Source organism: Ostrea edulis, chromosome 4 (genome assembly GCF_947568905.1).
Source record: "Ostrea edulis chromosome 4, xbOstEdul1.1, whole genome shotgun sequence".
Classification (NCBI taxonomy): Eukaryota; Metazoa; Mollusca; class Bivalvia; order Ostreida; family Ostreidae; genus Ostrea; species Ostrea edulis.
Genome location: NC_079167.1, coordinates 1,659,933 through 1,684,101, shown reverse-complemented (window position 1 = coordinate 1,684,101; position 24,169 = coordinate 1,659,933). Strand labels below are relative to the sequence as shown.

The 24,169-nt window shown below is 36.3% G+C and overlaps 3 protein-coding genes across 10 annotated transcripts in view; 2 read left to right on the top strand and 1 right to left on the bottom strand.

Moving 5' to 3' along the window:
• The window catches only part of LOC125670474 (substance-P receptor-like), a 16,677-nt gene extending 15,992 nt beyond the window's left edge, over positions 1-685 (top strand). For both annotated transcript variants that reach the window (XM_048905667.2, XM_048905666.2), the window contains one exon: positions 1-685. This exon is cut by the window's left edge and continues 100 nt beyond it. In XM_048905667.2, coding sequence (XP_048761624.2) covers positions 1-224 — 224 coding nt within the window. In that variant the 3' untranslated portion in view covers positions 225-685.
• LOC125670181 (protein Wnt-8b-like) lies at positions 437-24,169 on the bottom strand. 6 transcript variants are annotated; one of them, XM_048905187.2, is made up of 9 exons: positions 23,894-24,101; positions 17,756-17,846; positions 11,507-11,619; positions 6,981-7,071; positions 3,896-4,031; positions 2,777-2,836; positions 1,882-2,007; positions 1,524-1,666; positions 437-1,405 (listed from the first exon to the last, which is right to left on the bottom strand). In XM_048905187.2, the coding sequence occupies exons 1-9, from the start codon at positions 23,959-23,961 to the stop codon at positions 908-910; spliced, it is 1,326 nt and encodes a 441-aa protein (XP_048761144.1). In that variant the 5' UTR covers positions 23,962-24,101; the 3' UTR covers positions 437-907. The 6 variants fall into 6 exon arrangements, with proteins under 6 accessions (XP_048761144.1, XP_048761145.1, XP_048761147.1 ...); XM_048905188.2 differs by lacking the exon at positions 2,777-2,836 and having other exon boundaries at positions 23,894-24,169; XM_048905190.2 differs by lacking the exons at positions 17,756-17,846; positions 23,894-24,101 and adding an exon at positions 17,608-17,709.
• LOC125670183 (uncharacterized) lies at positions 2,257-4,293 on the top strand. 2 transcript variants are annotated; one of them, XM_048905198.2, is made up of 3 exons: positions 2,257-2,580; positions 3,059-3,499; positions 3,640-4,293. In XM_048905198.2, exons 1-3 carry the CDS (start codon positions 2,448-2,450, stop codon positions 3,807-3,809), a joined length of 744 nt encoding a protein of 247 aa, XP_048761155.1. In that variant the 5' UTR covers positions 2,257-2,447; the 3' UTR covers positions 3,810-4,293. The 2 variants fall into 2 exon arrangements, with proteins under 2 accessions (XP_048761155.1, XP_048761156.2); XM_048905199.2 differs by lacking the exon at positions 2,257-2,580 and adding an exon at positions 2,808-2,941.

The following is a 24,169-nucleotide window of genomic DNA, read 5'->3' as shown; positions in this document are numbered from 1 at the left end:
TCAGGAGTGGAGTGAAATACCTCATCAACAGCATATTCCGAAGGAAACGGATTTCAACTAATTCCAATGGCATCACGAGGAATTCCGTGATTTCCACTATTACTGAGAACAGACGAGGATCGGAAGTACACATTCTTAGTGATCTTCATCACCACAAAGAAGACAGAAAGAGAAACGCCAGTCGCACCAACCCAGTGTACGAGGAAAGGTCGTCATCTGAATAACAGTACCGTGTACAAAACAAGAACATTGTAGGTGTAGAACTAGCTAATGATCGGAGCGCCAACATTCGCTTAATTCAGTGGACATGGGAATTTTTTTTGTTGTTGGTGGCGATCTCACCGTCTCGAAAACTGAACAGAAAATCATTTCAAGCTTGTCTTGAATATTTCCCGTTTAATGTTAATCACTGTATATACTGTTCTAACCAAAGACGTTTTACACAAGTGCATTTTATTTTCCAATACTGTAACATATTATTAAAGGTAACTAACTTTCATATTTTTCTATTCATCACTATTATATTTGTGTGTTTGAACATGTTGTCACTAGTTTCATAAGGTTTCTCTTAATAGTCACTAGTATGTACATCTACAGCTCACATTTGAGTTTGATACTTGATATTGTAACCTTTATTTTCATTTCTTGTATACTGTGCAAAAGTAATAAAGAACTGTGAAATTTTGCAATTATGATCAAATATACAAGTGCATATAATACTGTAAGTATTACCTCTGGTTCGCAAAGATTTAAGTTATGAAAGAATCGTCGACACTTTAATCTCGACTATTTGAACCACATTTTGGACAACTGTCAGCACGTTGTGTTATTTAGAACGATTCAAATGTGCAAGAAGCTGCCAACAGTTTTTCCAATGAAAAATAGAAGTATCCAAAAATACGACATTTTACTTCACGCAAAAATATCTGTCTTCGTAAACAACACACGTGTCGCAGTTAACTTTACAGCACCACCTGAATTTGCAGTTGCACGTGCTGGTGATTTCGACCGTTCTTTTTTGCACACTATAGCCGCACCGTCGACACAAATTCCTGCAACTTTTTCGCTCAGAACGACGTACCTTTCCCGCCTTGTGGCGACGAGAGCACTCTCTATTCAGTGTTCCACTAATTCCATAAGTTTTATTTGCTTTACAATGATTAGGCGACCTTTCTATGTACACCAAACTACTTCCGGGAAGAACCGGAAACATGCTTCGCCGCCTAGGATCATTTTCGTCTTTCAATTTCTCGTTAAAGTCGAGTCGCAGTCCATAAGAATATCTCCTTTTGAGGTATCGTCCAATCTTTCGAAATTTTGGTAATTCTTTCCAGCATGTTTTCCATGAACAAGAACCTGTAGGTCCATGACACTTGCACATCATACGCATTGATTTTGATACTGCCTGTAAACGATAATAGAATACAATAGAACGCGGATCTATTTATGTGATTGTTAATTAAAAAGAGGTTTCAAGAAATAGTTTACGTTTAATTAATTACCAGTAGTCGATTTTATCTTACCTTTCTTCCGGCCATGTTGTTGTGCAGATGCATTGCAGCGGCACCATCTCGTTTCGTTACGAGGGTATCTAGTAGTGTCCTGGCCACCCTTTCTCCCACTTTCACATCATCACTACAGCCACCCCATATCCAATCATAGCCTCCTGTAAGTGTCGTTTATAAATAATTTATAGATAGAATCTCGGTTCAGGGGGAAAAGGAGGTAAAGCACATCTTATAACTCTTAAATAGAACTCCCACTTTTAAAATGTATTGTTCTCAATGACTCGAGAACATAGGAACGATAAACAACTCTTAAGTCTCTGAGAAGCAATTGGGTTATAATGATATTATTTTGCTTTTGAATCAGAATTTTTACCTTCCCGCCCTTGCTTTGATTTATCACAACTGCAGACATTGTAGGAACCTGAACTACATTGGCGGATCAAACTGTACATGACTCCAGCGGATGTGATTGATTGAACAAAAGCTGCCTCCTTTGTTGCTAAAATCAGAGGATAATAATGGATAAGATTGCAACAGAGTCTCGAATTTTCGTCCCCGAAAGTTTTGTATACCATAAAGTGTCAATGGTCATGTTTAAGGATAATGTTGAATTAGCGTGTCACAATTTCTCTTCTTCATCAAATTCTATTTTTTGATTTGAGGTTATGTTTTCTTCCGATTTGCATATAATGTGTATGTACCATTCACTATTACATGGAGTTATATAAATATGCAAACATATTGGGTATATTGAACCGGAAACGATTGAATAACACATGCTATAACATCATTCGGGACATCACGTGATTAGGTAGGATCTCGGCGATATGGAGTTGGAGACTTCAAGGTTCCAGTGGACTTGGACTATTAGAAACTTAATATTTTAATATTCTTTGATGGGATCGAATTTGTGATTTCAATGAAGAAAATTTTTCATCTATGGCCACTTCATTAGAAACATTGTGTACTGTATTTTTGATTGTGTTGTGTGGAGTTAACGTGCACAATGCCTCGGGTCCTATTCATGTACATACATACAACATGTATGTACCCGACATAAGCAGCCAAACAGGTTCGTTTCATTTCTTTGTACCCTAAAATTAAGAAGCTTTTTATCTAAATAATCAGGATGTCATTCAAGGACGTTAGTTTTTTCCCCGTGTACATTGACAAAATATATGTATATATATCTAAAAATAGTCTTTGATATTATGTTTGACGTAAGTCAATTGTTCATAAAATTGAATTGTAAAAAGACATGTTTTTACAGTATTTGTTTTCTTTTGATTCCGTGTCTTGACAGTCGTTCACGGCAGGATGACTCATTCCTACAATAAAATACTTATGCAAGTTTATCTCGTAAATGCTGGGATGTGTTACTGTTTCGCCAAAGGCTTCTTATGCGTCACAGACACGTCAGTGTAGGGTCAAAAGTATGGGATTTGTTAGTGATAGGTGCAGATTTAAGAGAGGAAAATCAAAGCATTTCAACACTATTAAATACCTAATCATCTGATCATTACGGACTTGGAATTCTATTTTATTTTCAGATGATGCTGAAAGTAAGTTGGTTTACTGGGAAAACTTTGAGAAAGCTTTCCAGGAAAATCCCGAGGCTATCAAATCAGCCCTTTTGATCAGTTATTTGAGAAAGAGTTTCCCCACTCGCATCTACGTAGACCAGCATGGGAATCGTTACAGCTGGGACAGAAATCGTGGATTTGTTCCCGTCAACCAGTACACCAGGCCTGCGATCCCGGGCTATCACCAGACCCCTGTGTACACAAACTACCAAAATCACGTACCGAGTTACCAAATTCCACCAGCACCTGTCTTCTGGGCACAGTCACCCCAGGGCTGGATCCCTATAAGCTCGGACCCTTTTTTCACATCCTATACCTCATATCCTTTCAACGTTAACAAATACTGGTGTGATCCTACCGTTACGGATTTTAATAATGTTATCCCTCAGCTTTCCACTGAGGTTAGCGGTAAGTGTGCTCGAATGATGATGAAAAAGGTTGTTGTGTGTACGAATACTCAAAGCAAATTGGAAAAATCTTATATGATAGAGATCTAAGAGTAATTTCTTAACCATGAGTAGATTGTTGATTGATTGCTTCTATTATAGCGGAAGACCCATGTATGCGACAACAACTTCCAGATGAGTTTGGGTTAGTCGCGTCTTCCGGCATGGCTGACATGTTATGTGCTCTTTGTCAAGCTATAAAAAGTATGGAGTGTGTCTGGAAGTTCTGCTCCCACCCGGATGGCGTATACAAAGTCAAATTGGATTATTAATAGTATAAGAGTCCATATCGTATCATGAAAGAGATTCATACATGCATGACAACATGTATGTTTCTAAGAAACAAGGTTCCTCGTACCTCCAAGTTGTTCACTGTGCAAAAGTGGAGCGGAAGTGATGTCACAATTCCATCTATCCCACTGAAACTGGTATTGGCATTCTTGCATGGCTCTCTGAGCACCGCGCCCAATGGCGTCCATAAACAAACCATACCACTGTAAAATAATGGAAAAGCAATCATACCAAGGATATAAAACAAGTTTGAGATAGAGTAGTCTACAAGGACAAAGTAGAAATAATAGTATAAATACTAGCTATAGAGCAGCATCACTCTAGTGTCATGGATTTCTGTAACATTGTAATAAAATCTGGATTAGATGATTGATGGTTATTTAAGATTGTTTGCTTTTTCATCAATCAACTTTCTTCAGTGTTTGTAACTGTTTGAATAAAAAATGAAGAAGAAAAAACCCTCAACCAAATTATTGTTTGATTTTCGAATTATCGACACCGAGAACAAATCAAAGCAAGCAGGCTACTGCATTTTGTAATGTCGCCATGTGAAGGGTAACCTGGTACATTGTTTTATTACGTTGCATAATACAAAATTCGTGTTCGTCACAGATTTCAAGTGATCTTTTGTATTTTATCTGCTAATTTATATCTTCATAATGATACAAATGATATGATCAGTTCATTCAAATCTGATGTTTTAGTGATCTTTAAATCGTATGTAATCAATCTGACAGTATGATACAGAGCCAATGCGCAGTCTGTGCTGAATGACTGATTCATTAACAGTTGTTTGTACTATTTCGACACAAAGAATTAGGGCTAAAATACCCATGACATGTCTCAAAAGTTGTTGTGGTTGCATGTGTCTCCCCAATGATCGGTAGGAGTGTGCATGAATGAAAATTGTGCACATTACGTCTATTACTGGTTATGTCAGACTCGGGGTTGTAATAGAGACAACCTTACAGATTTGTTGATGAGCCTTTTCCAATAATCAAGCGTTATCTTGACAGGACATGAAATACGCCTGATCTTAAAGTGTCACACAGATTACAGTGGTTAAGAATAGAGATTGCTTAATACCCACGTCTCCACATTCTTGAAATACCCGGAGTAGATATCTGTGATAAAAACCATTGTCTTTTTTTCTCATGTTCTGAAAGTGATCAGTTTCATGAATGAAGTTTGATGTCTTTACTTAAACCTTTAAAGAATAAGTGATCAGTGGCATTACGTAAATCTGAAATGAATTGAGAAGTTGTCCAAACTATACTTTAAATAACTAGAAAGGAACGGTGCATTTTTACAAAGACACCACGATTGACATCAGTCACAAACAAAGAAATTGTCCTATATTTTCGTAAATAAGATAACAATTTCTTTGTTTCAGCCAGATTTTGGCACATTTTCTAAGCCTTGACTTTTCAATACGCCAAATATATACATTGCTTAATGACATCTGATTATCATAACTGTCAGTATATATAATGCCGCCAATTCAGGATTTGGCAAGAGCAAACATACATTGTATGCTAGCATTGTTTTGGTCGATGAAATGATGTCATTATTTTGTCGACCACCATAGTTTACTTTTGTCTACGATTTACATGTTAAATTACTTTCTAGAATGACTGACTAAAAAATTGACGGCAAAATTTGTATTCATTTTATTTTTTAAATATTGATTGAGATTTTGTAAGTTTAGTGTGCTTTAAAGTCGTGATTAAGTACATGTAGCAATTTATACATTGGTCAACTATTTTTACTTGTAAGGACAATGCAGAATGGCTGCATGCAATAGGAATTTGGAATAACGAGGAAGGAGATGTTAGTACAGTGTATACGGAGCTTGAGGTGGAAAGTATTTTAAATATAATTCCCCACCGCATACATGTCAATAATTTATATTAGAGAGAGAATCGACCATAATAGATTGACTTATTAGGAAATGCTTCAGCAGTTTACATTAGAAAAAGAATTAAATGTAATAGAGCTACTCTGTATTAGAGAGAGAATTAAACGTAATAGAGTTACTCTGTATTAGAAAGCGAATTAAAACCTAAGTGATCTACTCTGTTAGGAAAGTGCCTTCAGTAACATAAATTAGAAAAAGAATTGAATCGAATAAATTTCTTTCTCTATAATCTTGTATGGTTTTATGTTAGGCCAAAATCGTGCCCTCATCTCGACCGATTTGGGGGGGGGGGATGCCCGGACTCAATTATTATTATTACTATTTCTCTCAAGAAAATTTCATATGTATTTTTTTTAAATGTAGAATGCATATATACACCGAAACAAATGAAGTGTACAGTGGATGTATTTGTTTCCATTTATTCCTGAATTAATGCTTTCTTCCGTAACCATATGCTTTCCAGCGAAATATATCCACAAATTGAGATATTATGCAAAAACTCCAGCATCTATTTTGCCGCTTCGGTAGCCTACACCCCGCATGTTGAGCAATATTCGGTGATATACATGTGTGTATGTGTGTCTTTCATGTAAATGTATATATTTTTTCACTGACAGTAGGTAACCTTTTCTGTAAATGATTTCATATGCTTGTTGACTTTTTTTTTTTAAAGATGCGATTTATGCTTTATATGGAAACTCAGTAAAATCAAAGTCCTCCTTGATTTCCTTTTAAAAAAATTCACGTTGCAAGCAACCAATTAAAATAAGATGAAGGGGGGGAAATGCGGCTACAAAGACTATTTAACCGTGGATTATTTACATGTAAGAAGATAATATTCACTTCAATATTTCAATACTTTAATTGTAAATGCAATAAAAATATTCAGTGGGTGATTTCGTTTTATTACTTTTACATGTATGAGTGGCTGACGGCAATGCCGCTTATCTAAATGTACGGAGAGTTTGGAGAGGATATTTCCCTAGGTTGTGCTTTTGTAATTCACGGGTATAATGCAGTTGTAGATTTAGGGCGGGAGGAAGGGGGATCCCTTTGAGATTACAAACATATTTTGTTTCCATATAACACTCTAAAATCACGGATTTGCTTCATTTAAATCACAGCATTAAGGTGGGGCAAGCCCCCTAACCCCCAAAAGGAATCGTGCCTTCGGAACACAAAATCGTGTCTTTTGCACTCATTCCGTCATTGGTTATAGCTTAAAGGTACTCACCTTGTGATTGGTTGAAAACGGTATCAACATGGTTGCGTTGTCCGTCAGAATTCCAAATTTAGGTCCGGTCATGAGAATTTTATTTAGAGACCTAAGGACAAAACAGATATGAAAAAGAACACGCCAATATATATATTATTCTTTGATGGAATAAAAAAAAAACCACGATCATATTCGTTATACTATAACCTCATACAGTAGAAAAATGTTTTGTAAACGAATTGAGAACTTATGATTAAAAAGTTCGCCAATGAAGTTGTTAGTGCTGAATTATATGCAAAAACTGTTATAACAACATTGTTTTCAAAAACACACTCTTGGGCCACTGAACAATAGCTAATTAAATGATGTTTGCAAACGGGGGGTCATTGTCATTGAAACAATAAAAAGATAACTGCGCGTCGTCAGGTCTGTTCAACAACCTCCAGCTACTCCGCAGACCTCCAGGAAATACTCCGTGATTTTTAATTTTACACTGCCAGAGAACCGCGGACTATATGTGGGCCACGCGAATTAGATTTACACACAGATACCGTTATAAATATTTGACAATTCATTAAAATACTTGTATGATTTATGGTGCTATTGATGAAAAAAAAAAATATTCGGCCCATCTTTCGCTAATCATGTTTGTTATCGGTATTTCCGGGATCAGAGAGATAGGGATCATGATCACGTTTAGTGAAGAATTTGCTTTCGGATTATTGCTAATAAATAATGGGATAAAAATATAGTTTGATGCTTATTGAATTAGTTTCGGATTCTTATTATTATCATTATTTAGCATTTTCTTTCTTTTCTTTAATTAAAGACAAAATGTTTAAGTTTTCGTGCCTAGACACGTATGCATATGGTGAAAGTAGCTACATTGAATTTGAAAAGATCGAATTTGTACATCGCATGTTTGAAAATGCACATTTTTCTCAAAAGATAGCGTGCTATTAGATGTGTCGGTGTATGTTAGATATTTACGCCCATGCTTATCTCCACGGACGTTGTGTAGATGAAAAGACTCCCCTCCCCCTATTATGAAAATTCCATTACTGCTAAATGTACACTATACATAAAATTCATCTCCCCGAAGTCTTCACAGCATACATTTAAAAATATATATTCCGAACCTTTTTGATATCAATGAGGACACGGTGAAAATGGAAACTATTCTTTATATATATATATCAACGAATTACAGTATGAAAATTTTATGAATGGTTAATAAATGCAATATGCATAAATATCACCATTTTTTCCAACATTGCAAATTCTAGAACGAGTATAATGTGACTTGAGCATTAACAGAAGAGTAAATAAAAAAGACTTACCACGATTTAGCTTGGTATATCAGAAAGATAAGAAAATATGTCCTCCATATACGCGGGTACCGATTCATTTTGATCACATATACATATGATAAAGTCAAGAGTAAACCAAAGTTAACATCTTCATTTTCGTTTAAACCACAAAGCTGGGATCAAACCTTTCGGTGTTAAGAATAAAATCTGCTGTTAATTACAATGGGGCTGACTTTAAATTGATTGTTAAACATTTCTTTTTAAAAAGAGGTGTTTAGAGCTCACGGCCTAAGGAACTGATAAGGAATTTTAGTTAATGTCTGTCAGTTAGTGCAGAACAGAGGGATTCGCCCGGATCATTGTAAATGGCGAGGATATCACCCACAAAATCACTCCGTCTCAATGCATGAACAAAACAGAACTGTAACTTAAGCTATTTTATGAATTGTTGTGCTCGCTAGTGCTCTATGCTGGTACCCGTGGCTTTAATGATAGGGTGGTAGGGTTGAAACTGACGGACGGTCTTTCAGACGTAATTTTCCGGAAGTAACTAACGAGTTGACGCATGATTCTTCGGCTAATTGGATAGTTTTTCTTTGTATTCAAGGAAACAAATAAAGAGTGTCAATCCCAAACAAGATTCTCTAAAGTAACAAAGGAATGAATTTTCGGCTTTTTGCCACAGGGAAGTTTTTAGAAACGTATCTGACAGGCGGCAATTGGTGTGCTTTTCTCTATCGTTGTTTTTCCATGTCATTTAGCCGTCAATATTTCGGCGTCATTCACGTTGAATGCCCAGCTTGTTTTTCTGCATAATGAAATCTACATTTATATGTTATTTAAACGCATTAATGGTTATCCTAAGAAGGCTGTGTTAGTGTTCGCCTATCTCTAACTTTGACATTTATATCTGTTGTCTTTAAGATATTCATGAATGCACCACTTTAATAGAAAGGTGTCTGCCTACCGATGATAAAGAATTTCTGACCAATTTAGTATCCCTGGTTAAAGAACTGTATTCAGGGTTCTTTCTAGTGGTCTGTAAACTCAGCACTCTAGACCCGTGGATTATGTGGTCACTGAGTGTTTTAGCCGGTAGTCAGAATTAAACCACGACTGCGTACTGGGTAACTGGATACTAACACTTAAGTGTTTTAAGACGATTTTTGTATAGGTATGTAGGGAAATGAATTCAACATTTGGTGGCAAAATAAGCCCTAAAAAATAAGCAATTTAAAACAAATTTCTTTTGACTATTACAACGTTTCACGATAGAACAGCATTTTTCCCCCTATTAATCAGAAATATATCATCGCATTTTAGATGGGCGGGTATTAACAATTTTGGGTGTTAACTCTTTCATAGAGCTTATGAAGATCAAAATTATTGCGTTTAGCTCGCACTCAATGATGATTTATCAAAACTGTTCTAGAGTTTTCTAAAACGCACTCTCGCCAGGACTGGTTTGCTGAAAACAATGAGGCCCTAGACAAGCTGCTTGAAGAGAAAAACAGGCTAAAGCTACACCAAGTAAAGCAGACTGTCCAGACAGATTTGAGGTATATGAAGGACAGATGAATTAGTCAAAAGGCCGTTAGAACATCAAGCTGTTAGAACACTGTATGGAAGCCTGCTGGTACATCACCACTGATCTCTGCTGATGGAACCAAACTTATCACAGACAAGTCTGGCATTCTTGATAGGTGGGCAGAGCACTTCGAGTTGGTTCTAAACAGGTCATCGTTAATCAGCAATGAGGCAATTAACCGCCTACCTCAGACCCCAACTGACACAACACTTGACGACCCTCCCTCTGCTACAGAGACCGAAAAGGCTATAAGGCTGGCAAAGCTCCTGGGGAGGACGCCATTTCAGCCGAGATCTATAAATCCGCAGGTCCACTGACGATTCAGAAACTGACCAAACTGTCCCAATCAATGTGAACAAAGCAAATCCTACCACAGGACCTAAATGATGCTTCAATAGTTCACCAATACAAGCGTAAACAAGAGGCCCATGGGCCACATTGCTCACCTGAGTCACCTTGGCTCATATTTAAAGATTTTTCCTATATACCGGTATTCGCATGTAAAACTTTTATCCCTATTGTGGCCCCAACCTACTCCCGAGGGCCATGGGTTTTTTCTCTCCAAAATTGAATCTGGATTATGAAAGGAAGCTTTCGTGTACATGTAAACTTTTCTGGCCCAGTGATTTTTCATAAGAAGATTTTTAATGATTTTTCCTATACAGTATATTTGTATGTAAAACTTTGATACCCTACTGTGGCCCCATCATACCCCCGGGGACCATGATTTTTACAAACTTGAATCTGCACTATGTCAGGAAGCTTTCGTGCAAATGTAATCTTCTTTGGCCCAATGGTTCTTGAGGTGAAAATTTTTAAAGATTTTTTCTATCTATTAGTTATGAGCAACTTTGATTCCCTATTGTGGCCCCATCCTACCCCCAGGGGCCATGATTTGAACAAACTTGAATTTGCACTATGCCAGTAAGCTTTTATGTAAATCTGAGCTTTTCTGGCTCAGTGGTTCTTGAGAAGAAGATTTTAAAAGATTTTTTTCTATATATTTGTATGTAAAACTTTGATCCCCTATTGTGGCCCCATCCAACCCCCGGGGCCCGTGATTTGAACAAACTTGAATCTGCACTATGTCAGGAACCTTTCATGTAAAAAATTCAGCTCTTCTGACCCAGTGGTTCTTGAGAAGAAGATTTTTAAATGACCCCACCCTATTTTTGCATGTTTGTGATTATCTACCTTTGTGTTCAGTAAGTGCTTGTCTCAGCCAAAAAAACCCATGCAAAATGGTCCAGATGCAAGGTTCTTAAAAAAATGTCACATGAACCACATATCATTTAGAAACATTTTGGCAATGTGTTTTGGACTCCTAGTTCTGTCGGTTATGACCTTTACCCTTAACTTATTTCTGAAAATTCCTCAAGTCTTGTTTGGAATAGGAGAAAAAAATTGCATGTCTAGAGGTTTCTGTGCCAAGATATGGTTTTTACTATTTTCGCCAGTGACCCATCTTTGCACGATTTTTGGTTCACTACGCTCCCCTTCAAAATGTATTCGCTAGTGACAATGCCACTGACCTTCACCAAATGATATTGGGCCGTACAGAACCAGTACACGTCTTCGTGTCATATGCAACATTTGCGTCAAATATCAACAACTTATTTGTCTCTGTTTCAAAGATTTTAACATGCCTCAGCTTTGAAATGTTGTCACAATTCCATCTATCCCCCTCCAACTGGTATTTGCACCCTTGCATGACTCTCGGAGTACCACGCTCAATGGCATCCACAAACAAACCATACGACTGTAACATAAGTGAAAAACTATTAAACAGTGCATTGAGATAGAAACGAGTACTGTAGTAGTAGTAATTGTATAAATTCTCGAATAGCTCTTTTCTGTTCAAACGGGTTTTTTTTTTTTTAACAATTTCGATATAATGAAGTATCACAGAAAGAAAGTTTTCTAGGAAAAGTCTGAGGCTATATATCAAACCAGCTCTACTGATCAGTTTCTTGAGAAAGCGTTTCCCCACTTGCAAACTAAAATTAAATTTATTTGTTTCTGCTCAGACTAAAAAATTATTATTTCTTCTTCTCTCAAGAAAATTACATAATCACAATATTGAGCTCATTTACGTAGCTGAATTTTTTGTTTTTGTTTGCGCAATTAAACGCGTGACTTTCGCGCTATAACATGAAACGTTCGCGATTGAATGTGTAACTTTTACGTTATAACACGTAACTTTCGCTAATAAACGCGAAAGTTTCGCGTTATAACGCCAACATTACGCGTTCTTACGCTAAACCTTTACATTATAAAGCGTAAATTTTGTTTATAAACTCGAAACGTTAGTATAATCATTGATTAAATATGCTCAATATTAAAAAAGTAGCATGAAATAATTTGCTCATTACAATATAGAAGAATAACGATAGGCTTGTCCATCTGTGCTTTGTTGTTCTTGTCTTGTTTTGTTTTGTTTATGTATATGCATGTCTCTTGATATAATTCGACTGCTTTATGTAACCAGATTATCTTATTGATCCACTGAGTGGATTATGTGTTATTAATTGTCACATAGGAGAGGTCTTTCTAGACAATGAAATGTGCCCAAACCAAACCAAAAGCATAACAAATATAAAACAGTAAGTCACAAAGGTTGTTGTGAGAATCAAATGGATTTCCCCCCAAAGATGTCGGCCAAGGGACATAACCTTTAAAAAGTGTGGATTCATCTATTATCGGAAGAAAATGACTTAGGTCACCATTTTTAGAGACATTTTGACGGATTTCAGGTTTATATCAAATGAATAAAAATAAATTGTAGATTAAGCATTGTCTACAAGAGATCCATGGACCACATCACTCACCCGAGCAGCAGTTCCTAGCAATAAACAAGCTTGAGTAAAACTATCATTATACAAGCAGCTTAGTTCAGAAAAAAACCTTTTCAAAGGTACAGACTAAAAATTCATTAATTATCAAACTTAATTATTAAGATTGACAACAAATTCATTATTATATGCCTTTGTAAACGGGTATGGCCTTATATATTAACAAATATCATCTAAGGATGCTTTGTGCCAAGTTTGGTTCCCTATATATTCGCATTTAAATTTTTTTTATCTCCTATTGTGGCCTAACCCTACCACCAGGGGTCATGATTTTAACAAACTTGAATGTCCACTTTGTCAGGAAGCTTTCATGTAAATTTCAGCTTTTCTGGCCCAGTGGTTCTTGAGAAGATTTTTTAAAATCACCCACCCTATTTTTGTGATTAACTCCCCTTTGAAGGGGACACGGCCCTTCTTTTCAACGACTTGAATTTAAACGAAAGTAGATTATGATGTTACCATATCTGGACCACGTGTACGCAACACATTCATAGGTAATGAATGTCTATTGATTGATAAACTTTTGGTAAATGTTCATCGTATTACACTAACTAACATAAAGAATGTACACTTACCACCAGATATGGTAACACCATAATCTACTTTCGTTTTCTCATACATGTACCCAATGAGCAGAGACTTTACAAACAGATAATATTACCCACAATGCAAATTATATTGAATAAGAATTAAAAAATTATCGAATAAGAATGACATGACTATCGAATAAGAATGACATGATTATCGAATATGAATTACATGCTTTTGAATATGAATAGCAAAATTATCGAATATAAATGATATGATTATCGAATATGAAGGATAAGATTATCGAATATGAATCACATGTTTTTGAATATGAATGATAAGATTATCGAATATGAATCACATGTTTTTGAATATGAATGATAAGATTATCGAATATGAATCACATATTTTTGAATATGAATGAAAAGTTTAGAATATGAATAACAATTTATTGAATAAGAATGACATGTTTTTGAATATGAATAACACGTTTTAGAATAAGAATATGTTTTTGAATATGAATGATAAAATTATCGAATATGAATAACAACTTTTAGAATATGAATGATATGCTTTAGAATATAAATTACAAGTTTTCGAATATGAATAACAAGATTAGTATAATAGTGCAACGTTTTACACGCTATACTTATAGCTAATTTCAATTCTATAATGTATACATTTGACAACGTCAGCTTAAAGCTATTTAACACAAGTGTTTTGTTCTGACATCTACAACAATATATATAATATTTAAGGTGGTAATTAATAATGTTACTAACTTCATTCTCAGCACATCCAAGAATATATTCTTTTTTACAAGTTACAACATCAAAAGAAAATATGTCACTGATCCATTCATATACGTTCCTTATCAACATTTGAACTAGTTCACATTCATACAATAGATGTTCAATACTTTCTCTTTGTTGGCTACATAATGTACATAGATCTGTATGCAAGGTGAAGATAACGAACAATGATCAATCTCATAACTCCTACAAGCAATACAAAATAGATAGTTGGGCAAACACGGAGGTCACACCCGCCGTGAGCCCCATATCCTGATCAGGTAAACGGAGTTATCCGCAGTCAAAATCAGTGTGCCAAGAACGGCTTAACAATCGGTATGAAACACGTCAGACAGCATTTGATCCAATGCGAGGTTGTATTGACGAACTAGATCGTTATAACGACCATAAAATTTGCGAAATGCTGACTTCAATCGAGACTGTTGAAATCCCTGTACCATTAACTTGTTTGTCAGTAGCTTACCTCGATTTAAAAACTGACTATACCCAGAACAAGCTCTTGCATATCGAATCAGTTGAGATATATAAGCACCATATGCAGGTGATAATGGAATATTGCTACATAAATGTGGGAAGTTGACGATGGAGAAGCTGAAATCATCCCGTTTGTCATACAGTTGAGTTGTCAGTTTGCCGTTAATGTCTACTTTCAATAAAACATCTAAGTATGAAGCAGAAGTGGACGACTCCGTTGTGTCTTTTATTTCGAGTTCACAGGGATATATCGAATCAACATATCAATTTAAATGATTATTGTTTTTAGATAAAACGTCGTCGATATATCTAAATGTTGAGTTGAAGGCCACAGCAAGAGATTTTTCTTCTCATAGAGAAGCTTTTGAATAAATTCTGCTTCATAAGAATATAAAAACAGGTTAGCTAACAAAGGAGCACAATTCATGCCCATGGGAATTGCAACATACTCTTGGAAGACCTAATCACCAAAGATTACGAAGATATTGTCAATGAGGAACTTCAGCATACGTGTATTTTCATTTCAACTTCAGAGTGCTTGTGCGTGGAATCAGAGTGGTGTTTTACAAAGTAATTTTTTGGATGACTAAATGCGAATATTTCCTTTTTCTATTTTTGTTAAAGAAGCAACTGTCTGTGATGTCAAAAAGTATTATCATAGTTCTTTTATCTAGAGGAATGCTTATGTAAAGTGTTGAAAAGTCATACGTTTTGATGTTGTTCATTTGAGAACAATTTTGCGATTTCAAATTTACGAAAAGTTCTTTAGGATGTTGATAATCCATATTTGATTTACACCACTTCTGGCATATGTTGTGGCACAGTACGTTTGAAGTTTATCCTTCACAACTGTTGATATTTTCGTGAGGAGCAATGATAGGGGCTTAGTAGATATTTACTCGATCCAGCAAGGTATCTTTCTTTGTAAGGGTTTTTGTGTAGTAGGAATCCAGAATAGGTACGGTAACTCATATTCATCCGACCCATTGATATTAAATGTGTCTAAAACTGAAGCATGATTTTGAAGAATTGCATCTTTTGAAAGGGCAGTTGAAGTATTAATACGATTACGAAAGGTGGAATTAATGTCAAGTTCGATTGAAATACAGTTGCAATAATGAGCCTTAAGACGATGTTGTTACAAGCTTTGTCACCTGGAACCAAAGCATATTTCTCATTACCCATCTAATTCTTTGATCACTTCTAGTTTATTAAACACAAAAGGATAGATGGTATGTACTGATTTTAATATTCCTCTTATTCTTTTAATCCATTCTGACAAAGTATCAAATTCTTTTTTATTAGCTCATCTGAGCTGAAAGCTCAAGTGAGCTTTTCTGGTCGCCTGTTGTCCGTCGTCTGTCCGTCCGTCTGTAAACTTTATACATTTTCGACTTCATCTTCAGAACCACTGGGCCAATTTCAACCAAACTTGACAAAAAGCATCCTTGGATGACGGGCTTTCAAGTTTCTTACAAATTAAGAGTCATGCCCCCCTTTAAGGAGGAGATAATCACAAAATGCAAAAATAGGGTGGAATCATCTAAAAATCGTCTTCTCAAGAACCACTGCGCCAGAAGAGCTGAGTTTGTTAAAATCATGTCCCCCGGGGGTAGCATGGGCCACAATAGGGGATCAAAGTTTTACATGCAATACAACAAGTTTACATTTATATATAACAAAGTAAAAAACCAATTTTTTAAGAATATTTAAGTGTAACCAAAGTAGTAAAGAAAATGATGAAACATCATAAGATTGATCAACTGGGTAAATTAACAGAACCTTTTATTCCAACACATTTAATTCCTTTGATTTTAGACAAAAATGGAAATAAAAAAAAAAAATATGATACTCTTGATGATAATGAAGTTAAGCCTACAGGCCAATTAAAATGGAATGAAAGATTTCAAATTTTTCAAGATAAATGGAAAAAACATTAATACTAATGTATTTTTATTAGTTAAAGAAAGAAAAATACAATGGTTTCAATATCGTGTTAACCACAGGATATTGACTACTACCACATTCTTAAAAATTATTCATAAGTCATTTAAAAACCTGCTTTGTTAAACACCACTCTGATTCCACGCACAAGTACTCTGAAGTTGAAATAAAAAATATGCTAGAGTTCCTCATTGACAATATCTTCGTGGTATTTGGTGATCAGGTCTTCCAACAGTCTGTTGGAATTCCCATGGGCACGAATTGTGCTCCTTTGTTAGCTGACCTGTTTTTATATTCATATGAAGCAGAATTTATTCAAAAACTTCTACGTGAGAAGAAAAAATCTCTCGCTGTGACCTTCAATTCGACTTTTAGATATATCGATGACGTTTTGTCTATTAACAATGATAGCTTTCATTCATATGTCGATTTGATGTATCCCTGTGAGCTCGAAATAAAGGACACCACAGAATCTCAACTGATTCGATATGGAAGAGATTTTTCTGTGTCTGATCAGTTTTTAAATCGATGCACGCTACTGACAAGCAAGTTGATGCTATAGGGGTTTCAACAGTTTTGTTCAAGGTCAGCATTTAGCAAATTCTACAGTCGTTATAATGATCTAGTTTGCCAATACAACCTATTATTGTTTCAAATGCTGCTTGACGTGTTTCATACCATTTGTTAGGCCGTTCTTGGCACACTGATTTTGACTACGGCTTACTCCGTTTATCTGACCAAGATATAGGGCTCACGGCGGATGTTACCGGTCGACAGGAGATACTTACTCCGCCTAGGCACCTGATCCCACCTCCGGTATATCCAAGGGTCCGTATTTGCCAAACTTTCTATTTTGTATTACTAACACATGTATAGGAATTGTGAGATTGATCACTGTTCGTTATCTTCACCTTTCATACACGTAAGACGATAATTGATAAACTGACTCTCAATTCTTTAATTTTAAATGCAATGAAAAATTTCAGTGGATGATTTCATTTTATTACTTTGACATGCGAGAGGAAGTTTGAATGGTTGATGGTATTACCACAGGTTTAAATATCAGATGCGTGTTGAAGTTTCGGTTATTATAATTTATGCATGTATGTTGTTTCCATGATATCGCTCAGACCTCACCATTTTGCTTCATTTGAATCAAAGCATTAATGTGGGACCTCCTCCCGAGGAGGATCGTGCCTTCGGAACACAATTCATGTCCTTTGGCACTCATTCCTTCCCCATTAAATCCTGATCCGCCACTTCAGTCTGTACCTTTGTTACTCACTTTGTGATTCGATGAAAACGATATTAACATGGTTCCGTTGTTTGTCCGAATTCCAACATTAGGTCCAGTCATAAGACTTTTATTTAGAGACCTGAGAACAAATACAAACACTCCTCAGTTTTAAAGATAACAAAAATGAATAAAATTGCAGTAAAAAAAAATGCTTTATAAACGAAAATCAATTCCCGGGCCCATAAACAACAGCTAATCAAAATACCTATAAACAGATAACTTCACGTCCTCATGTCTGTTCAACAACTTCAAGGTATTTCGGAGGCCTCCGAGAATTTACCTCATGGTTTTTTTTGTTTTTTTGTTTTTTACATTGCCAGAGGATCGCGAACCGTATGTGTGCCTTGCGAATTAGATTTTTGTACAGATACAGTCATGGATGTTTAACAATTCATTCAAGTTCAATGTATGGTTCTATTGGTAAACAAGAGGCGCACAGGCCTTATCGGTCACCTGAGTACTAGTGAAAAAGTATCACTACTCCCAGGGGCTATGAAATCTAGAAATAAAATCTCCAGTTCTGAATATCTAAGCTAAATTCTTATGTTCAGCAACAATATAAAACAAGATGTGTAATGTTACCATTTTCTGTACATCCTTTTCTGCTATTCCTAAGTATGATTTTATACAAGGCCCTAGGGGTGCAGGAATCCTGAAATTTACAATTAAGTCCCCCTTGTCTCACAGATGCTTCATACCAAATTTGAAAATAATTGGAATGATAGTTATTAAGAAGAAATTAAAAATGTCTATTGTTCACACATTTAATAACTGACCATTTTGGCCCCACCCTGATACCAAAACCCCTATCCCTGGGATCATCAAATTTACAATTTTGGTAAAGGACTACCTGTTTTTTTTCTAAATATCCATTTACATAAATTGTAGTTTCAATTTAGTATCAATAACACTTAAGAAAATGTTATTTAAGTGTTTTACACATAAACACTATATACCAAGTTTGGCCCCGCCCTGGGGTCAGAACCCCTACCTCGGGGATCATGAAAGTTACAATTTTGGTAGAGGCCTTCCTGCTCTACATCACTATGCATTTAGTTTTTCTTGCACGTGTGCGGTTGTAGAGAAGATTTTTGAAAATTGGTCAATTTTGGGCAGTTTTTGCCCCGCCCCTAGGGCCCCAGGGGTGCTGGAGTCCTGAAATTTACAATTTATGTCCCCCTTGTCCCAAAGATCCTTCATGCCAAATATGAAAAGAATTGGACTGGTAGTTATCAAGAAGAAGTTAAAAATGTTCAATTGTTAACGCACGTCGCACGACAACCAATTGTCTCATCTATGTTGTCTGTATTTCCGGGAGAGAGAGAGAGAGAGAGAGAGAGAGAGAGAGAGAGAGAGAGAGAGAGAGAGAGCGAGAATGAGAGAGAGAAAAGAGAGAGAGAGAGCAAATACATGTTTCAAATTTCAAATGTATAGTGAAGAATATTCGATAACATAGGAATTTTTGTATGTTTTGATGCTTATTTAATCAGTTTCAGATTCTTCTTCAAAGTTTTTTTCACCTGTTCATTCTTTCTTTTAATTATTAAAAGACAAATATTTCGGTTTTCTTACCTAGAAAAGTATATATACTAGCGGAAAAAAGAAACTGTGCGTTATAAAATTTAGTATAATTTTTCTCTATTTATTTTTTATATTTATAAAATGTAAACAATCGATAAAGGTGATGTTTTTGAACAATATCGGATAGTACCCGACTCAGATGCACGGACTTTTTCATGGTTAGTGAACACATGTTGTTTATTGAAGTGTTCGTACGCACGAGTTTTACTGGCCAATAACATTTGGAGTAAGAGGTGTAAAAGGTTTGTTTGGACACTATTCGTTAAGGAAAGCACTTTAGTTTTGACAAAATTTACCCTTCTGTCATGCCACGACTCAGCGAAAACCAACGTAATCGTGCTGTTGGGATGCTTCAAGCTGGAAGGACACAAACTATCGTAGCAAGACACTTTGGAGTTCATCGAAACACCATCCAGTCATTATGGAGACGTTTCCAATAATCTGGTAACACTCGGGATCAACCACGTTCTGGGCGTCCTCGTGTGACGTCGCGGCAACAGGACAACCATATTAGACTTGTGCACCTGAAAAATCGTTTCCAAACAGCAAGTTTGACTGCTCGTAGCATTCCTGGACTTCGACCAATCAGTCCAAGAACTGTGCGTAATCGTCTGCGCGAGCACAATGTTCATCAGACCAAGACGTCCAGCGGTGCGCCCAATACTGCTTCAACGTCATCGTATCGCTAGACTAGCGTGGTGTAGACGACATTTGCGATTCAAAATACAGGACTGGGCTAATATTCTGTTCACTGATGAATCTAGATTTCATTTGGATAGCAGTGACGTCCGTTGTAGAATGTATCGTCGCGTTGGGGAGCTGTACCAGAACGCTTGTGTTGTGCAACGTCGACAATTCGGTGGAGGTAGCTTTATGGTGTGGGGTGGAATAACAGCACGTAGAAGGACCCCTCTACAAATTTGTCAATGGAAATCTCACTGGCGTACGCTATCGAGACGAAATTATTCAGCGCCATGTGATACCCTTCATACAGAGACAGCAAAATCACATCACTCTGCAGCAAGACACGCAAGGTCTCATGTTGCACATGTAGTCAGGGACTTTTTTGTTCAACAGAATGTCGATGTCTTGCCTTGGCCAGCTGTTTACCCCTATTTATCGCCGATCGAGCACGTCTGGGATGAAATGGAACGACGTCTACGCCGTTTACCAAATCAGCCTGTGACATTGCCTGATTTAGGCCAGGCTTTAACCAACATCTGGAACAACATCCCTCAAGCATTTCTGAACACTTTAGTGGCATCAATGAGGCGCCGTTGTCAAGCATGCGTGAATGCAAATGGTGGTCACACGCGTTATTAACTTTGTTAATTCAAGTTTGAATACTAGTGTCTTTCGAGTGTGCTGAAATTGACGTTATTCTACGTTAACATTAATGGATTATATGTTGTAACGAATACATTTGTTAACAGTATTACAAAAGATAAAATTTGTTCATTGTTATTTTTTAATATATTAAATAATGCAGTTTCTTTTTTCCGCTAGTATATATATATATATATATATATATATATATATATATATATATATATATATTTGAGAAAGATCAAATTTGTACATTACATGTTTGAAAATGCGCATTTTTCTCATAACATGCTACTAAATAATTATATCGGTGTATGTTATACGTTTACACCCACTTGAAAGACTCCCTTCTATTATGAAATTTCGTAATGCTCTTGACACAGAACACGAGAATTATATGCGCAAGGTATATAGTGATATCGATCAAGCTGCTGAAGTTGATGTTCGGCTGTTCTGGAAGTTGACTAAACGCAGGAAGCCTAGATCATCACGAGTATATCCTGAGATCTGCGATGAAGATGGAGTGATTCACACGGATCCACATGGTGTAGCGGAAACATTTGCTACACTCTACAAGAAACTTTACACTCTACTGGATGAAGATCATTTTGACAACGAATTTCAAATGAAAATCGAGGAGAAGTTCCAACATTTAAAAAACGAAAGTGAGCTAGACTTCGGTTATATACCAGGAGGCAAGATCACATTAAAAGAAACAATCACCGCTATCGACACCTTAAAACTACGAAAAGCACCTGGAGATGACTTGTTGACAAATGAACACATAATACATGGTGGTAAACTACTTATCTCCTGTCTTCTAAAGTTATTTAACGCAATTGTAAATTGTGGTCATGTCCCCGTCTACTGGAAACGCGGTCTGATAGTTCCGTTATTTTAGGGTGGCAATAAACCTAAAGATTCCTGTAACAGTTACAGACCTGTAGCCTTATTGCCTTGCTTTTTAAAGCTTTTTGAAAAAGTTATCTACAATCGTATTACGAAGTATGTTTTACACAAGAAAGATTTTCCCAACACTCAACAGCAAGGTTTCCAGAAAGAATTAGGTTGTCTGACTGCATCGTTCAATTTACATGAAACAATTTTTCATAATTTGGAACAAGGTAGTAATGTTTACGTGGGTTTTCTTGATATTAGCAAAGCGTTTGACACGGTATGGAGGCCTGGTCTTATGTTTAAGATATACGAACTTGGCATTAGGGGTAAATTATGGTCACTTATTAACCAATGTCACCAAAATACAGTGAGTTCAATTATTGTAAACCAAACCCAATCAGATTGGTTTCCTGTTAACCAAGGTGTTAGACAGGGCGGTATGCTTTCTACCTTTTTGTACCTTGTTTTTATTAATGATCTTATTCATGAACTACAGTCGGGTAGTCTAAATACTGGCGTACTAGATATCCCTAGCAGCTGCCCCTCTTTAGCTGACGATTTGTCATTAATTGGCATATCACCACTATCGCTCCAAAAAATGCTGGATATCGCTTACAACTACTCCAGTAAATGGCGATTTACATTCAATGCGTCCAAATCCTGCGTCTTGCAATTTCGAGCTAAAGGAACAAAGTTAGACAAATTATCGTGGCACTTAGGTCCTTCCAAAGTGACATGCGAACAGTCCTATAACCATCTAGGAATTGTTATTAACCACAAATGCAAACTCTCGGACAGAATACAGGAATCTTGCAACAAAGGGCGTAAATCTTACTTCGCACTATCCGATCTTGGTACACAGTTTCTTAGCCCAATGACAATGTCTCATTTGTACAAAACGATCGTACTACCATCAGTGCTTTATGGATGTGAACTCTGGAGCAACATGTCATCTGTTGATAAAGTTCGACTTAACACATTCCAACACTTTATTTGCAAAAACTCCCTTCATTTACCAAAGTTATGCAGGTCAGATATGTGCGAATCACTTTTCAATGTTGTACCCATATGTGCTGAAATTGACGTGCGGAAACTTTTATTCTTTGGAAGATTATGTCGTCTGAATCCAAAAACATTAACGAAGTCAATATTTCTCGCAAGACTATTTTCCTATCTGTACAGTCTCTGCGATGTTCATTCTGGTTTTATTCCCGATATTGTGAAGACTCTCCAATCATATGATCTTGTTTCCCATTTATGGAAATTTCTGGAGGATGGATCCTTCCCGTCGAAGCTGAACTGGAAGAATATGGTACGTGGCAGAGTCATGACCTCGCATCTATCTCGGCATCAAATACGAATGTTGCGCGACCGTGAATCTCTTTCCTTTATACAAATTTTTTCGGACTCAAAACCGTCGTCTATCTGGTTTTTAGCAAAATACTACAAGGAAATTGAACTCTGCAAATTCATATGCAAACTGTGCACCAATATGTGCTCAATGGACCAATTCCAAAATTGTTCTCTTTGTGGAAGGTCTTTCTCTAATGTGTTTCAACATTCCTCTTGCGCATGTCCTGCAACTACAATTATTAGGAACAATTGGTGGAACGTGATAACAAACTGTTTTGACATACGCCTATGTGCAGAGTTACGCGGATTGACAGAAAATGAAATGTTTCTTGTTCTTCTGGGGCGGTATACAATACACGAAACCAATAATCAAACCTTCCGCTTACTGAACTTCAATTTTGTTCGAAGAGCAGCTGCGCATTACCAGAGAGCTCTGGATCAGTTACAGGTATCGCCTCCCTAGCTGTCAGACACCATGCCGTTATCTGCCCCCTATCCATCACATACTTTAAGGGTAGTGTATATATGTTTATTCTTCTATATTCTTTTTGTTTGTATATATATATGTCTGTTCAAAATGTAATATTCATGTATATGTAATTGTATATTAACTTATATTGCAATATCTCCACATGGAGGAAATAAAGAATGAATGAAAGTGATCACAGGCAATTGCATCGCTTGGGGTCGAATTTACTATATAAAGAGTAATTACTCTTTATATAGTAAATTCGACCCCCAAGCGATGCATTTGCCTGTGGTCGTGACAGACGTTCAAAGAACCCTCAGTGCTTTGGCCATAAGCACTAAGTGTAGGTCTAAATTTGTGGTATTTCACCTAGAACTGGTGACATCTCAATATGAGTGAAAATTTCTCAAAGGGACGCAAAGCAAACAAACGAAATTTATAACAAGTATATCAGGCATGCAAATGAGTATTACCAGAAGAGAGATATCAAAAAGACTTACCACGATTTAGCTTGGTATATCAGAAAGATAAGAAAATATGGCCTCCATATACGCGGGTACCGATTCATTTTGATCACATATACATATGATAAAGTCAAAAGTAAACCAAAGTCATTTTCGTTTAAACCACAAAGCTGGGATCAAACGTTTTGGTGTTACGAATAAAATCGAGTGTTAAAACATGTTTATGCTTAGAGTTAATTACATAAGGAACTAACCAAGAATTTGCAGTTAATGTGCGTCAGCTAGTGCAGCTTCTTGCCTGGGGAAAGTTTC